The 17,681-nt window shown below is 43.2% G+C and overlaps 1 protein-coding gene across 1 annotated transcript; it reads left to right on the forward strand.

Annotated features, from left to right (window-relative positions):
• Positions 1 to 530: 530 nt before the first annotated feature.
• LOC308582050 (autocrine proliferation repressor protein A-like) lies at positions 531 to 17,415 on the forward strand. Its single transcript, XM_081184868.1, has 13 exons — positions 531 to 1,051; positions 2,155 to 2,329; positions 3,205 to 3,253; positions 4,639 to 4,761; positions 6,338 to 6,436; positions 6,595 to 6,684; positions 9,230 to 9,359; positions 10,432 to 10,552; positions 10,951 to 11,086; positions 13,566 to 13,654; positions 14,692 to 14,770; positions 15,920 to 15,985; positions 16,569 to 17,415. Exons 1-13 carry the CDS (start codon positions 868 to 870, stop codon positions 16,686 to 16,688), a joined length of 1,461 nt encoding a protein of 486 aa, XP_081040994.1. The 5' UTR covers positions 531 to 867; the 3' UTR covers positions 16,689 to 17,415.
• The last annotated feature ends 266 nt before the right edge of the window (positions 17,416 to 17,681 follow it).

Below are 17,681 nucleotides of genomic sequence, written 5' to 3' on the forward strand. Positions count from 1 at the left end.
CTATTGGCAAGACCGGTACAACTGGTTCTTTCTATATAAATGCAGAACCTTAGATCTGCCCCATTTAAATTCATTTTATTAGTTTCGGCCCAGTTCTCCAATCTGTCATCTTGAATCCTGATTCTGTCTTCTGCAGCATTAGCAACCCTCCTAGTAGGTGCCATCTGCAAATTTGAACAACAACAAGCCTAGAACAGAACCTTATGCCCCTCCACTTGTCACCCTTTTCCAAGATGGCAAGGAACAATTAGTGAGCACTCTTTGGGTTCAGTCAGTAAACCAGCCCACATTATACCAACTTCTCCACTGAGATCTGCTGAGCAGATCAAGTAAGTAAAGGGAGACTGGACTACCACCACTTCAGGTAAGGAGGAGCATTTGCTGCTAATTAGTTTCTCAAAACATTTCCCGCTCGGTTCTAAAAAACAAGTTGTGAGTTGTTAACTGGAAGGTGCCATTTTCCCATTTCGAAAGCTCTTTTTCAAAAAGTGCAAAGGGAAGGTGAACCAATGTCCCAAGTGAAACTGTAGAAGTTTGACTACAGGCCTGAATTGATAAGTGGGAGGGTGCTTTGTGACTGGAAGTCAATGAAGAATAACTGGCAGAATTACTTCCTGCGCTCATTTGATAAATCTGCATAAATGCTGTCTTGGCCATGTGATACAGGGCCCTCCCTGCTATGAGACTTGTATAAATACTGGAGAAAGTTGTGACATTCATGGAGAGAACAGCTCTAGATGAAAGCTTTGGCATACACCACCAAACCTTGTGGATCTTTCTTGCTGGGAGCAACTGTGATCTGAAGTGGGAGAACTGCTGCTGAACAAAGGCAGGTACCTCTTTCAAGGCAACTATACCTGCTTGACCATGTATGCTGCTTTCTCTCTTCTCCTCCTGGTAGCCTGCCTGCCCTCTGGATGGATGCAGACAGCCCTGGATGACTACGTCAAGCAGTATGACCCTCACTACAACTACACTGTCACAAAGAAGGAAGACAGGCCTGATGTGATCATCTATACCCTCAACATGACCTCCTTGAAGTGGCTGAATGGTGAGAGCAGCAGTTTTGAAATACAGAGGAAGACATTTCCACAGGGAGCCTAATCCGGGAAGGTGGCTGCTGGGTGGGTGTGATCTGCACTGTGGGATGTAAGGATGTTGCAGAGTAGCAATATTTAGCAGCTAAGAAGCTAAAACATATGTAAGACTGACTCCCATATAGTCATATCTCATGTTGCGTCTGCTTCAGGTTATGTGTTTTCATGTTGCGTCCCGCAGCAACCCGGAAGTACTGGAATGGGTTACTCCGGGTTTCGCCGCTCGTGCATGCACAGAAGTGCTAAATCGCGCTTTGCACATGAGCAGAAGCACTAAATTGTGCCACGCATGTGCGCAGACATGGCGCTTTGGCTTGCGTCAGTTCTGTCTTACCGACGGGTCTCCAGAACAGATCCCATCCGTAACAAAGGGTTCTACTGTAAAGTATGGTCAATACATTCCTTAAATATTCAAAAGCTTTTACCTGAAGAACAGAGGATAAAAGAATGCACACACACATTCACAAAACATATGCTTATCCAAGTACAGTCTCAGCTTCACTTAGAAAAATGCAGCTTCTTGCTTTAAATCAAATCCTGTATCTTTTGCACTTCCAGTTTTGTAATCAGCCTGTACTTTGCCATACTGGGCCATGCCAGTTTCTCATTCAGTCTTGCAATCTGTTCTTCCATTCAGAGAGCCCATTTACTGCTGCACTGCTTTCCGTTGAGACTTCTATGTCTTCTTCATTCAGAGAGGAAAAAAACATTAACACTGTCCTCACCGCTTACTAACATAGCCCACTTCTTGAGCCATGTCATCACAGTGAACTCACTCACACATGTAAGATAGAATGATGATATAAACAAGGGAGATACCAAACACTATCTTACACTCTGTTTCCATTTTGTTACTTTTCTACTACTACGTAGATAAATAAATAAATAAATAAATAAACAAATATAAATAAATAAATAAATAAATAAATAAATAAATAAATAAATACATACATACATACATACATACATACATACGCCTCCTGGGTGGAAAATGTTTTTCAAAGGGGAAATGGAGGCCAAATTCCCCAATGAATAGATTCTGTGTATCTCTTTTCAGAGTCTGAATTGTCTAACCCAATTTGGTGGCATGAGCTGATCATCGTTGTCTCAAAGGAACGAAAAATGAATAACTCGTGTTTCCTGATGCTTGGGATGGGAAGAAATGATGACCTGTCTAGTAAACGAGATTTGAGTGTTAAGGACCTTGTCAATATAGCAAAATCATCTGGGTCGTAAGTAATTGGAGGGACCTCTGAGCAATGAATTTGGCACCATCTCTTGCTGTGCTCTGTTAAGACTGTTATGGGAATTAGCAGCCCTACAAGGATAGAGAACTGCAAGGCAGAAAATACTTGGAGAAAATACTTTTCCTGGTGGGGAATGAGGGTTGTACATCAAACTTGGACAACCCTCCAGCTGAGGAGGAATACCTCAGAATGATTTGGGGCTTCTCTGAAGCAAAGCAGGATTTCTTTGAGGCAGCTATATAGAGGTTCCCAAATGATTGGTATAGGAACTCAAGAGTGGTTGATGAGAGTGGTGTAATCTGAGCTGGAGCAACCAGCTTACACCTCTTCACACATTGAGGTTCTCAGGTAGACTGGGGGAGAACAAAGCCTTGAATACCTAGTTCCTCCGATGGTGAGTGGAAGTGGCAGAACAGTTTGCTCTGTGGTATTGACCCCTTCATACATTAATCAAATTTAAATATGTTGGTTATCCCACATACATTAATAAATTCTGTATTTTGCAACCTGTGAGTGTTTTTGCAGGAGAGAAAAAAAATTATAGCTAATAAAACTGCCAGAAACAAAAATGGACTGAAGATAATTAATCCAGCTCACTGTATTCAAGACAGTTTCTCTATGTTCCAAAGACATATCCTAGTCCATCTTTTCCCCAGCCCCCTAATAAATATGTATAAATTAAAACAAGATCGGATATATTGCCTGAATTCTGTCTTTGCCTTGATTTTAGTGTTAAAATCATAGTCATGATTGTTCCAAAGCTATCCAGAGCTATTAACTCTGGTCTCTTTGGCATCATTGCCTGTTGATCCCACACAGCATTTACTGCTGTTGACTAATATTTTGTTTTGTCTCTGAAGCTGTGCGGCACTTTTGGGGCAGATTGGAAACCAGCCAATCACCTACAAGGTACGTGCTCTAGGATCTTAGCCATGCTGGGAACTTCCCACACTGACTTTCAAACTCATGTAGGAGTCAGGAGTCAGTTGGTTGGGTGGAAATGGGGAAACAGGTGTGGCTGTCACATTTTCCCATTGGAAACTTCTACTACAGATTTTCTTTCCCCAATTTCACTCTGAGGGAAGTCTCAGAGCAAAATCGAGCAGAAATATGCAGTGTGTCCAATAACCTATCTTTATAAGCTAATTATATTTCACAATATGTGAAGACTTAACCATCTCTTTCATAGATGTCGTTCAAAATACTAGAATTAAAATGTGGGACTCACCTCCTTAGTCATGTGGGGCTCACCTCCTTAGAGAAGGTGAAGGTGAGAGCAGCAGGAGCATGTTCCCCAGATACATACTGGAGCCATGGATTCCCACTGCATTCCCAGTGGGTTGTACATGGGGCAACTGTGCCTCCTTATCACTAGGAGTTTAACAATCCTGGCCTGTGGATGGCAGAGCCTGGTTGGACGAGGAGGAGAGCTGGTGGCCACCCGCCCAAGAGCCCTCCAGGGAGGGCTCTGCAGATGATGCCTTAGGGGCCAGAGACTGGTGGTGGGACACCAAGAAGCAGTCAGCAGAAGGGATGAGCTGGGAGCTGAAAGAAGCAGGAGACTTGAGCAATCAAAGGGGAGGGGTCAGGAGAAGGAGGGCATTCCAGGACATGATTAGAGGCTGAGAGTCACAGTGTGCATGCACAGTCCCAGTCCTGTTGATTCTTCTCCCCCGCCCGCTGGAGGAGTGTCATGCACATTGCTGAGCAATGGGCCAGACAGGTCCAGAGGAGGAGCACCACCTTTATCTGCTTGGGTGTGATCCAGATTAAAAGGCCAGAGGGGCGAGGGCATGCCCAGAGCTTTGTTTCCACGCCTCCACTGAGCTAAGATGAACCAGGAACTTTGCCGTGTTGTCATTTTCTGCTAATAAAAAGCTAATTGCCTTCCATGTCTGTGTCTGCCCTGTGAATGACCTGGGTTGTTGATAGCCACTTGACAGTGCCTTACCAGGACCTCTGTTCCTGAAGGTTGTGTTTGGTGCCTCTTCAATTTGCAGTCATGGTTACTGAGGACTGTTTAGCCCAAATATATGTGTAAATGAAAGAAATGCAGGATTTTTTTGTGGGGGTAGGGGAGGTATCGTCTGTTGGACAGGTTTGGCAACATTAAACAGAACAACCCATCCATCAACAGAACTGAACTTACACTGTCCAAGTGATAGCTAATTCCCTTCCTATTTCACCTGGTGCCCCTCTCTGTGAACTAAGTCAGACCTCTCAGGCTGTACTAGAGGTCCAGATGGGATGCCTCAACCAAAAACATACTCATCTTTCTCTTATTTTGCTTCTAGAGAATCCCTTTGCAAATGTGCAATAACAGCATTGAAAATGCTGCACTTGTTTGTTCGTGGTGGAAGTTCATGAACGACGAGAGTGAGCCGCCACATGTGCTGATTCAGTTTCCAATGGTGAAGGTAACTCTGGCTTTCTGTATTGGCTGGCAAGCACATGCTGCCATCATTCTGGGAAATATTCTTTATTGTTTCCAGAAACCCCTGAATGCTGGCAGAGGTACTGTAACATTTGCAGAGCACATATCTTTCACTTTATAAAACCAGCTTGCGCATCGCAGAATCCAGCAGAGCTGGTCTGCCCGTGAGGCGAGGTGAGATGGCGGCATCAGGCGACAGGTCTGGGCGCAATGACTATGCCGCTGGTGTCTCTGGCGTGGCTGTGCCTTCTCCTCTGTAGGTGCACCTCACCTCCTGTGCTCCAGGTGCACTGCTCCCACATGCCCATGCCCTCTGCAGTGGTGGTGGTGGTTGTGTGTGTGTGTCCACTTGCCCATGCAGGGGTGCACTTGTGGTGGTTGCCTAGAGGAGGCATGGCAGAGGATGTATGGGCCCATGGAAGAGAATGTTAGAGCAGGGGCATGGTGGCATTTGAATGTATTTGGATTAAGGATACCCCCTTGAGGTTTTCACCTTTACAGAATGGCTAAGTAAATTCTAGTTATCTTTTAAGGTAAAGGGACCCCTGACCATTAGGTCCAGTCGTGACTGACTCTGGGGTTGCGGCGCTCATCTCGCTTTATTGGCTGAGGGAGCTGGCGTACAGCTTCCGGGCATGACTAAGCCGCTTCTGGTGAACCAGAGCAGCGCACAGAAACGCCATTTACCTTACTGCCAGAGCAGTACCTATTTATCTACTTGCATTTTAACGTGCTTTCGAACTGCTAGGTTGGCAGGAGCAGGGACCGAGCAACGGGACCTCACCCCGTCGCGGGGATTCAAACCGCCGACCTTCTGATCGGCAAGTCCTAGGCTCTGTGGTTTAACCCACAGCGCCACCCGCATCCCTCAATTATCTTTTGGGAGCAGGTAAATTAGTTGTTTTCTGCTGCTACAATCTCCCATTGAGATTTTGGAACAAGAGGTCTGCAGGCTGGCGACACAAGAATGAGCCTTTTTTGCAGTGGCTCCTCGTTTGCGGAATTCTCTCCCCAGGGAGGCTTGCCTGGCGCCTTCACTACAGCTGCCAGGCAAAAGCTTTCCTCTATAACCAGGCCTTTGTCCTTAAACTATCCGGGGCCTTTGAGAAGTGGGTGGGATGTTTTTAATGTATTTCTCTTTCCTCTTGTATCTATGTGGGGTTTATTGTCTGTTTGCTTTTAAGTCGTTTTGCGTTGCTCTGGGCAAGATAAAGCAACGAACAAATTTAATAAATAATCATAATGAATATTAAAGTCATGAAGATGAAACACCTTTTGAGGGAACTTAAATTATGCCATGCTGATAGAATGATATAGTCAAACCCAATGCAAGCATCTCCTTCAAATTCATATACTGTATATATAAAACATACATACATACATACATACATATACATCAAATTTACAAAAAATTAGAGAAAGGAAAATTAGAGAAAGGAAAAAAAGAGGGAAAGAAAAAGCATACCAACAATAAAAAAGTAGAAAAAGACAAAGAAAAAAGCCTCAAAAGGCATCTCCTTCAAATTCTAGAGACTATAATCCTCTTCTCTTGTGTGCAGGCAGCTGTGCGTGGCATGGACACTGTAGCAGATTTAATGCTGAAAGAATCCGGTGGAATGATAAATATCACAAAGTTCACAGTGGCTGGTTTTTCCAAGGTAGGTATGAACTGCAGGTCTGTGCTGTATTGGATTTCCGGCACACCAGAATTAACCCTATGCATGCTCATCCCCATTTCACCTGTATATGCCATGTTTGGGCTCTCCAGTGGGAACTGAATACCTCTGCATCTTTTTGCTTTATGTCTTTATTGCAGCGTGGCTGGGCCACCTGGCTGGTAGCAGCTGTGGACAAGAGAGCTGAGTCATTTATTCCAATTATCTATGATCTTTTGAATATTGTTAAGGTGAGTATCTGTTCAAAAGGATGGGGTACTAGCTGTGTGTACTTGGTCTTGAGTCTTCTTCATAGTTCCTTCATGGTACTCTGGACAAATAAGAATATGTTGACCACTTGCAGGAAGGCCACAAGTGTGAGAGCCAGTGAAACTTCTGAGGAAGGGCACTCCACAGCCTCAGCACCACTGCTGCAAAGACCCTGTCCTGTGTCCTAATCAGCCACGCTTTTGAAGGCAAGGGACAGTGAGGAATCCCTCCAATGATTGTAAGGGAGGAGAGGCAAATTTGTGGAGGGAAAATGGTCCTTCAAATATCCTGGCCCCAAATATTGGTTGGTTAACAGCTGTTTGGTTATGAGGCTGGGGAGGGACAAAGTGTAGAATATTTAAAATGCAGTCAAATCAATAATTAATGTTTTGCTAGACACGCTGAAATTCACAGAATTTTCCTGTAAACGTACCAGAAAGAACTCTGTGAGAGATTCCCCCACTGTGCCCTGACATGGGGAGGGCATAGGTATATATTCTCCGACCTGCCTGGGCACACCCTCCTCTCCATTTCTTTCCATTCTGCCAGCAATGTGAAAACATCTGTTTAGTCTGAGCTCCAAGATCAGACTACATTTTAAGCTAGACATTAAGTATGTCTTAGTAACTGAATTACCATTTTAAGCCTGCCTGAACAAAGCTGCAGTATCTGCTACTCTTCAACAAGTATTCTGAGTGAATGTTATTTTTACATTTTACAATACTGTTTATGTGATTGTTGTCTTAAGGGGGATAAAAGGGGGAAATAGCAGGAAAATCTAGTCTGCCTTAACACATTTTGGATTACTTAAACTAAAAGGCTAAAACTTTTTTTTTATAAATAATTTTTATTAACAGGCCAATCAGATCACATTATCCATAGCACATTAGTTCCAAATTATACAACCAAATTTTAAATTTTGTTGGGGGTACCCATACATCAAGCTCCGCATGAGTCCAAAACAGCATCACTTATCTTACTGCTTTAATTAGACAGTTCTGTCCAGTTTGATCTGGATAGTCCTTTATTACTTCCTTTCTCTTCTTGTTGTTATCGTAAATTCCTTTCTTTCGATCTCTGATGATTTTCACAAGCAGGTTAAAAGCTGGCATTCTATGTGGATTTTGTACTTTTCCAAAAATCATATCGGTCCGGGACAGCCTCTGTACAACGCTTCCATAAACAAAATTAATCTCCGGTCTGTCCTTTATTTTTCTCAGGCTTACCAAATAAATCAAATGAGTCTGGGGGCTCTGTCAGGTCAGACTTGCATTCCAACATTCCTTCTCATTTGAACGATCCTGATTCTCCTCCCCCTGTCCTTCTTTCTCCGGCAAGCCTGTCTTGGCGAGACGCCATTTTTTAACTGCGTCATAAAAATTTTCCTCTTTTCTCACTGTTCACCAGTCTTCTCTCCTGTTGTAATCCATCCCACATAGTTCTTAAAATCCTGTCTATGATTCATAAAAACGCGACAATCTTGTTTCTATCTGGGGTGAAGGGTTATTAATATCACATCGTGCAAAGAAAAAAAGAGTTTTTTCCTCCACCCCCCCTTCGTTCCAAACATACAGTCTCACCACAAGGAGACTCCTGGTCGCAGAGATCCATTAATCAGCAGTCTTATCAGTCGAGCTTTACTTGATGTATGTGCTTTCAGCTTCATTTCCAATCATATGTTTCCAATTATAATTCCGAGCTGAAGCAACCAGCACGCGCTGATTGGAATCAGCGTCAGAAAGATCTGACTTCAGCGAGGGCCTATGCCAAGTGTTCGGCACCACCATCTCTCGTATCAGGGGGTGCATTGTGAACACCGCTGGCGGGACAGTGCCCCCCATATCCGGGGGGGGGATTAGGAAGGCTACATACTTCCCATAGCAGCCCCTTAGTACCTCGTATGGGTCAGAGAGTTGTTATTGTCGGCCATCTTCCAACGCGCCACCTGGTGGCCTCCTCCTAAAAGGCTAAAACTAGCTTATCTAAGCTTCCTCTCAAGCTGCAAAGCTGAACTCACAAATGTGATGTTGAAACCTAAGTAAATAACCAAAAAAGCCATAGGTATTGACTGTTGGCACTATGATGTGGATAACTTATTGGCATGTTTTGTTTTGTGTTTATCATTTTAGCCAGAAGTGTACCTAGGGGGAGGTGAATCCAAACTCTGCCCAACTGGGGATGGGGTGCAAGAATAACCTATCAGGTGTTGGAGTCCTCCCACAACACCTGGAACGCCCTACACCTGGAGCGGCTTCCAGGCAGAGAGCAGTACGGGTGCCCTCTCTAGTCCTAAGAAGGCACCTTCCTCCTATCCAGACAACCTTGCCTGCTTCTGAGATTTTTTTGGGGGGAGGCACCAATATAGCTCCTTGACAAGGGCACAAGGGACTCTAGGTATGCCTTTGAGCCTAGCCCTGCTATAAAGAGTTGAATAAATCTTGTCCTCCATACTATAGAACTTCAGGTTCTTAATATATGACACTTGCTATGTGCACATAGAATTCATTTGTGACTTCTTTGCTACAGAACTGGCATCATGAATACCGATCATACTGTGGCTGGGGCGTTGCATTGTATGATTTCTATGTCATGAATCTAACTCGGCAGTTGGACACCCCACGGTTCCAGGAATTAACTTCACATGTTGATCCGTTTGGTGAGCAATTCCTACCATCTCAGATTTCTCTGGTGAATCAGATGGTGGCAGAAGAAAGGATTGGATAAGTGGGAAAGGGCAGCCCCAGGGAATTTTGGTGGCACTATAATGCATGTGGGACGCGGGTGGCGCTGTGGGTTAAACCACAGAGCCTAGGGCTTGCCGATCAGAAGGTCGGCGGTTCGAATCCCCACGACGGGGTGAGCTCCCGTTGCTCTGTCCCTGCTCCTGCCAACCTAGCAGTTCGAAAGCACGTCAAAGTGCAAGTAGATAAATAGGTACCACTCCGGCAGGAAGGTAAACGGCGTTTCCGTGCGTTGCTCTGGTTCGCCAGAAGTGGCTTAGTCATGCTGGCCACATGACCTGGAAGCTGTACGCCGGCTCCCTCGGCCAATAAAGCGAGATGAGCGCCGCAACCCCAGAGTCGGTCACGACTGGACCTAATGGTCAGGGGTCCCTTTACCTTTACCTTATAATGCATGTAAGATACATTGAAGAGCATGGCATCCATTTAATCAAAGAGCCATTTGGTGTTCCTGTGGAGTGAGAATTAGGGGGTTGCTGAATAGTGATTGTTGTTTCTTGTAAAAATATGTGAAAACGTTGAAATATTTGCAGAGGGAGAACACTGAAAATATGTCGGCGTGAAGTGGGATAAGAAATGGGTCAACCATATCAAGTCCTCTCCCCTTTTCCACTTTCCTTTTGGAAACCTTCCCTCAATCCTGTAAACTAGGACCTTCCTGATCTGAGGCATAGCAGCCAGCTGTGAAATCCTTGCTGAAGACTATGAGTTTGTGACATAGGAGCCAACTCCTAGGGGCCATGGGCCCCCACAATAAAATAATATGGGCTTAGTTTGCCACAATAAGGCTTTTAAACATGTTTTCCAGTTCTATTTTTGTTCCCACCTGTCCAAAGCATGTTTACAGCTCTTTAGGGATTTGTGATCTTTACTCCATTTCTCTTGTTTTCCAATCTTACCAGCCTTTGATGATGTAAATAAGCAGAGCAGCAACTTGAGAACTGCATGTGTTGCCCATTAAAATAACATTAAATTTTCCATCCTCAGAATATAAAGAACGATACCAAAATAGGACCCTGCTCATGATCTTATCAACAGGAGATGACTTCTTCCTGCCTGATAACTCGTACTATTTCTTTGATGAGCTACCAGGAAAGAAATACATCCGGTGAGTTCATGCTGCAAAAGATTACCAGACCAGACTGTCCTTTTCAAGGCAATGAGATCATTCCTCTGGTTACAGGCAATGACCAGATGGCTTGAGCCCCAGATGAGAGACAATACTGAGAAAGCACAGCAGATCCTCAGCTGTTGTGTGAACCCACTTGTGTAATATGAACAATAGTACCGGTGAAGAAAGCTGCAGATCTTTGCTGCACAATTCACATAGGCTTTGAATGATGATGCAATGATTTTTTTATTTGTATATTTATATGTGTGCATTCTTTCCAAGGAGGAAAAACTCTGAAAAGTCAAATTTCTGTGATTAGAAGAAACATGTCATTGCTTTACCTTAGACTATTGCAAGGAAGGTATTTTTGTAAAAACCTCTCTGTTGCACTGCAGATTCATCCCGAACACTAATCACGCTATAACATTATTACCATGGAATAGAGCATCTATCCTTGAATCGTGTAGAGCCTTTTATCTCAGCACCATGCAGAATTTGACCATGCCTCAAATTTCTTGGAACAGGTCTGAGGTGAGGAATACATGTCTTCTTTTACGTACCAATTGACAAGAATAATTCAGTCGTGAAGTTTGTTCTGTAATTTAGACCAAGCCATGAACCCATGTTGTCCCTAAGAGACGGAAATTAAGTGTGGTCCTTTACTAAGGATACTTGGTCGAGCTCAAGATTCCTAAGAAGCTATCAGAATTTTAAAGTTCATTTGGCTGCAATCTTGGTTATAAACATCAAGGATGGGTGAACAGGAAGTCCTTAATAATGTAGAATAGGATTACAACTGTTGGGTGACAAAATGTAACTTTGAATTTTGAAATAAAATAAAATACTAACGATAAAGAAATACTGAAAGCAGGAAAGTTGTTATGATTATATGCAAACAGGCCTTGCTTAATATTGTCTTTTACCAGTAAATGATGAGAACAATCTTCCTTGGCAATCACTCGTAGATGAGTAAGATTGTCTTCCATAAACACGGTTTTAACAATGAGTCCGTAAGTGACTGTGGAAGCCAATTCTGGATCCACACGTCCTTCCACAGTGGGGACCTTGGTTTCTGGGTGGGAGTTGATCATGGTGTGGATGTGCCAAGCATGCCTTCCTCTTCGCATGTTTCTCCCTTGTGTCCTGAGTTCGAGTGTCTTCAAAGCCCATGACACTTTTGGTAAAGTCTGTTCTCCAACTGGAGTGCTCGCAGGCCAGTATTTCCCAGTTGTCAGTGTTTATACTACATTTTTTTAAAGATTTGCCTTGAGACAGTCTTTAAACCTGTTTTGTTGACCACCAGCATTACACTTTCCATTTTTAAGTTCAGAATAGAGTAGTTGCTTTGAAGACGGTCATCAGGCAACAATAACTGTATGTGGGATAATAACTGTATGCTTTTCAATAAGCAGTTTTGAAAGAGATTTTCATTGTGGAAATTGTGCAATGGGAACAATAACTGGGATAGCTCAGCTGATAGAGCATCTTCCTTCAAGAAGACTGAGGGGAGTGTAGATCTTCCAGCATTTATCCTTACAACAGCTTGGTGAGATACATTTGGATGATGGGCAAAGAGAAAACTGTGGGAGGATCTCGCTTTGTGTATTTCCTGTATGTGGGCATTGTTGCCATTGAGAAGAGGTAAACACAACTGTGCAGTGGGATTGATTTCAATGGGTGTTGTGATGCTCTGCGCAGGCAGCTAAATCATTTCTCACCGGGCTGTTCTCATGAATGGAAATCACACTAGCCCATCTGCTTTTAAGCCCCACAGGTGCAGGACATCTGAATGTTTGCTTTTCAATAAGCAGTTTTGAAAGAGATTTTCATTGTGGAAATCGTGCGACGGGAACGTGTCGGCCTAACATTCATTAACACATTTTTTTAAAAAATTGCCTCCCCTTCCAGGCTGCATTTGTGTATGTTTTTTGGTTGTTTTTTTTAAAATGAGAAATCTGAGCACAGATCTCCCCACAAGAAAGAGGGAGAGGAAGCGAGGAGGGAGAGACTGAATGGCTCGAGATCACTAAGGGGTCCCTGTGCCAAACTTTAGAGAAGGCAGTCCTACTTTTGGTTTGCTGGTGTCCTCTATCTGGAGAGCTTGGGTCAAGTGCCATTTTAAGATAAAGAAGAAACCCAAGAAGAAATCACCCACTTACATTTAAAACCCAAATAACAGACTGAGCAGGCACACAGGTTTCCCCTATATGTATAGATTAGTGTGCATAAATGTGATGGAGATCTGTTTGCTCCTTTTGAGAGGAAGAGGTGGTGTGTCATTAAGGGGCCAACCTAAATCTCATTCCTTAAACAGGGTAGGAATTTGGAAGTGTATCTTCCTGATTTAAATCTAGCAATCTGGCCACGATGTGATACTGGCTCTCAATTTGTAATAAGTGCTACATTCCAAACATTCTCCAGATATTGAACAGACAAAAAGAAGGAGGTGCTGATCACTCAAGTTTTTAAAAGTGTATCCACTCTTTAAAATATTAAATTTAGTCATAGTGATTTAACACAGACATAGTGGTTCAGTGCCAGGTGAGAGGCCAGGTGAGCATAAGTATTGGTGCATTTGTGTGATGTTTTTGATTAATTTTTTCTCAGTTTGCGAGGAATAAACACTTCACATGCAGCTGCAGTTACTCCTGGCCCTGATGAGTATAGATGCATAATACACACATTTGTCTCATTCCAGCATTGCATTTTTAGTCATATGCTTGAAGAAATATTCACTGTACACCTAAAAATGTAGGGTGAATATGCCCGTAGCCTGAAAACACAAGCAAAACTTCAAGGTTCTCCATTTCCTTTATGTATGTGGCAACTATTTGGGTTGATCTCACATATGGTATTGCATGACACAGCCAGTTAAAGCAATGATTGCTGTTGAATTAAATATGCTGTGGAAACAAATTTGTTTTCTGCGCCTCCTGTTTGGGAGGATAATAGAAATGGGTGATAACTGGAGGAAGACTTGATAATTCTGTGCTATTCTCTCTTTTTCTAGGCAAATGGCAAAGGCATCATCTCTCTCTCCACAGATCAGGAGCCTTTAAAAACTAGATGTTTCTTTTCTGACACATGGCTCACCAACAAGTAGGCTTCTTTCAGAACTATCTTATATAATTCATTAATATATGGAATAATATACAAAGTCAATGTTGCATACAAAAAAAGCTCCTGAGGTGGTGTCTTTCTTAAAGCTTACCAAATTTCCCTAAAAGCAAGCAAGCAAGCAACCTAGCCACTGGCTTCTAGGAGTCAGCAGAGAGCAGCTCCGCAAACTTCTAGGTCTCATCTGCGCTGCACATTTAAAACAGCATCATACCAATTTAAACAGTACAGTGGTGCTTCGGGTTATGAACTTAATTCATTCTGGAGGTCCATTCTTAACCTGAAACCGTTCTTAACCTGAGGTACCACTTTAGCTAATGGGGCCTCCAGATGCCGTCGCACCATTGCCACACGATCTCTGTTCTCATCCTGGAGCAAAGTTCTTAACCCGAGGTACTACTTCCGGGTTAGCGGAGTTTGTAACCCGAAGTGTTTGTAACCCAAGGTACCACTGTAATGGCTCCACACACAGCCCAGGCAAGGAATCCTGGGGATTGCAGTTTGTTAAATGTCCTGGGAGTTGTTAGGAGATCCATATTCCCTTCACAGAGTTACAATTCCCAGAATTTCCCGGAAAAGAGACTGATGGTTAAAGCACTTTGAAAAGCCAAGCTCTGTGAGGGCAATGGGGATCTCTTAACAAACTATGGCCCCCAGGGTTATTGCAGGAGAGAGTATTGGTGTTTAAAGTGGTATGGTACTGCTTTATATTTAAAGTGCAGACGGAGCCCTGTACTTTCCCCCCAGAAATCCTACTAACAAAGATTCAAAAGGAATCACTGAGACGGTCATTATGGATACTCTGGAACCTTTTGGATCAGGTTGACTGTATTAGAGACCATCCTGATGGGTGGGTAACCTTCTATAATAAGCAGTAACTTTAATTTCCATAAATAACATGATTACTTGTGCCGCAAACAGTGAACTAAAAAAATAATATATTGCTGATAGTACTTTTCTCCACAAAACAATTTATTCTGTGCTCAGGCCACATCTCTTCTTTCCTTTCTCATTCTCAGGCGAGACTTCAGGCAACTTAGGCTTTCCGTTATTATTGTGAATCTTGCACTTTGGATTGATTGCAATGTTGTTAAAGTGGTAAGAGGATTAGAATTTCCTTAGTTTCTTCACAAAGCTGAGGATGTCAAGGGTCCTAAAGACACAGACAAACACGAAAGCCGTTCATGGGAAATAAATGTCTTCCTTTAAAGTTGGACTTCTGTTCAAGATATTGAATATTTGCAGATTTGCAAATCAGCACATTCATTTAGGCTTTCTGTGTGTTGTGTGTCACAGAAACCTGTTGGTTGCGAAGGGTGATAACAACAGGCACCAGAAAGGCCACAGCTGGTACTTCATTTTGGATGAGCAGAACCTAATGTTCACCAGTAAGCATGTGGACAGAAGGGCCATTCTGGAGAGTCCCTGAGCTCCTTTAGGAGGAAGGGTGGGACATTAATTGAATGAATCGGTAAGAAATAAATCAAACCAATAAATATAATGGGATTCCTTCACTGTCTGAGTTACCCAAAACATTCCCCTGCACCTAGCAGAAGAACATTGTCTTAATGTTGCAGTTGTAAAATCACCCATGCTAGGGAGTAGGGCTCCCTAATGTGGTGGGGAGTATGTCTCTACACACGTAATAGGGGTGAGGAACCTCTTTCTGACAGAAAGCCACATTCTCTTCTGCACAACTTTGTGGAGGCCAGGGTCAGAGGCAAAAGTCAACAGAGCAATCAATGTGAATTCTACCATTGTGCAGTAGCCTAGTTTCTTCACACTCGCATATCTTTCTCTATCCTCCATCGAAGCAAGCAAGAAGCATTATCAGAATTCAAGGACGCATTGAAGTCAGGGGAAAACATTCCAAGTGGGGAGGAAAGCACAGCTGGCGAGCAGTGTGGGTTTTGCGTTTTTTGGGTGTCCTGGAGATAATCCCAAGGGCCAGCTAGAGACAGCTGAATTATCTAAGGCAGGAGTGAGAACCTATTCTACTCTATGTAACAAAGCAGGTTGGATGTCAGAGCCATTGGAAATATGTAGAGTGGTTTAAGGTCACCTGGAAAGAAGGGCTATGTCATCTGTGGCCATCCTCCACCACTGTTCCCTCTTCCCTATCCTTGGAAGGCACAAACCAGGAATCTCAGCTCACTCTTCTTCAAATTCATACTAATGAACATTCTATAATTTCTTAATATTACATGTTCGCTTCTCAGCACCTTCTTCTGTCTTATTTCTTTGCAGGGAACAGGTGTTTATAAAGCAGAATTGTCAAAGCCATTACTTGGATGGAAGGGTTTCTTTATTGAGGTAAATATAATCTCTAGTTGAGTATTTGACTCATTCTTGCACAGCTTTTTCCTTAGAAACACGGGCTGCACATTTTCCATGAAGGCTGCTGAATGTGCACAATGTCGGGTTTTATGTACATTAACTGTTGAACTTACATTCCCTTTAATATTAACTGAAACTAAGTGCTCCAAGACTGCTGTGCAACTGTATAAATAGGCACAAAGTATTCTGCGATTCAGCACTGCTTCTAAAATCTGCAGTAAGATGCATCCATCATTTCTTTGATATCTCTGTGCTATAAACTCCTAATCCTGCTCCATTCAGCTCTCTGCAAAGGAACATACAGTGGTACCTCGGGTTAAGTACTTAATTCATTCCGGAGGTCCGTTCTTAACCTGAAACTGTTCTTAACCTGAAGCATCACTTTAGCTAACCTGCTGCGCCGCCAGAGCATGATTTCTGTTCTCATCCTGAAGCAAAGTTCTTAACCCAAGGTACTATTTTTGGGTTAGCAGAGTCTGTAACCTGAAGCGTATGTAACCTGAAGTGTATGTAACCCGAGGTACCACTGTATTGAGCAGAACTGCCATTTCTTTTCCAGGTAACTTTCAAAGGACCTGAGAATGATAAGCATGTTTTCACCTCAGAGGTTCAAATCATCCCAGACACTTTTCCATGTGCAGACTGCAGTGGAGAAGGATGCTATGGGACACTGGTGTGAAACCCTGCAGAGAAAATGTGGCTCCTGTTGCTGACAGCATCCATGAGGGAAGACATAATGAAGCAGGCCCACCTGGATGAATTTTACCTTTATGCTTTCCATATAATCAGTTATCCACATATCCATATATAACCATATATATTTATGATAATTTTACATAATCCATGCTTGAATCATGAAGGCTTCTGCACAGCTAAAAGCAAAATGCTTAGATTTGGAAAATCCAAATCGACCTCTGCCCCAGTGCTCTCCCCTTGTTCTTCTTATGTCCTCAAATGCCTCACCAACAAAAGGGGGGAAAGCAATAAATCTGATGTGCTGTCACTTTCCTTCTGTCCAGCCGGGGTCCCAAGCAAGCTAAAACATATATGTCCCTGTATAACAGATGTTGCGTAGGAGACGTTATCAACAGTGAAACGGCCAAATACAGTTCCTTTCTCTTTAGGTTTCCTTTCTCCTTTCTTACCATAAACCAGGGGAAAGGTCAGACTGATGTACAGACTGAAGAAAGCAGAAGTTGGGAGGGAAATCTTTGTACGATCAGGGGCAAGGCTTGAATGCGCTCATTGGTTTTATTTTTGCTGCCGTATGTGATTGTATTTGATTATGTTATGTATGTACTCAGGTATAAAGCCTCAGGGCACTAGATCTGGGGTGCCCCGTCTCTGGAAACGATTCCACTGGGTCTGTTATTGCTCAGCAATAAACATCACTTTCTTTTTCTCCACTGCTGCGTCTGTCAATTCTTGGACACAATTTGATTGGGTCACTGGTACTTTAAAATCCGTGCAACAATAAGAGGCATTGGAAAACCATGCGGAGAAGCGGGTGGACAGAGAAGGACCTCATGCAGAGAAAGCAGACAGGTCCCACTTAAACTGAAATGAAATAGGTGCAGGGGTGTCACTCAGGATCAGGAGACCTAACCAAGGAGCAGATGCTGTGCCAGTGGGGAATGGGGAATGCGTAGGGTGGATGTGTGAAGAATATCAG

Source organism: Podarcis bocagei (genome assembly GCF_964188305.1).
Source record: "Podarcis bocagei genome assembly, chromosome: 2".
Taxonomy (NCBI): Eukaryota; Metazoa; Chordata; class Lepidosauria; order Squamata; family Lacertidae; genus Podarcis; species Podarcis bocagei.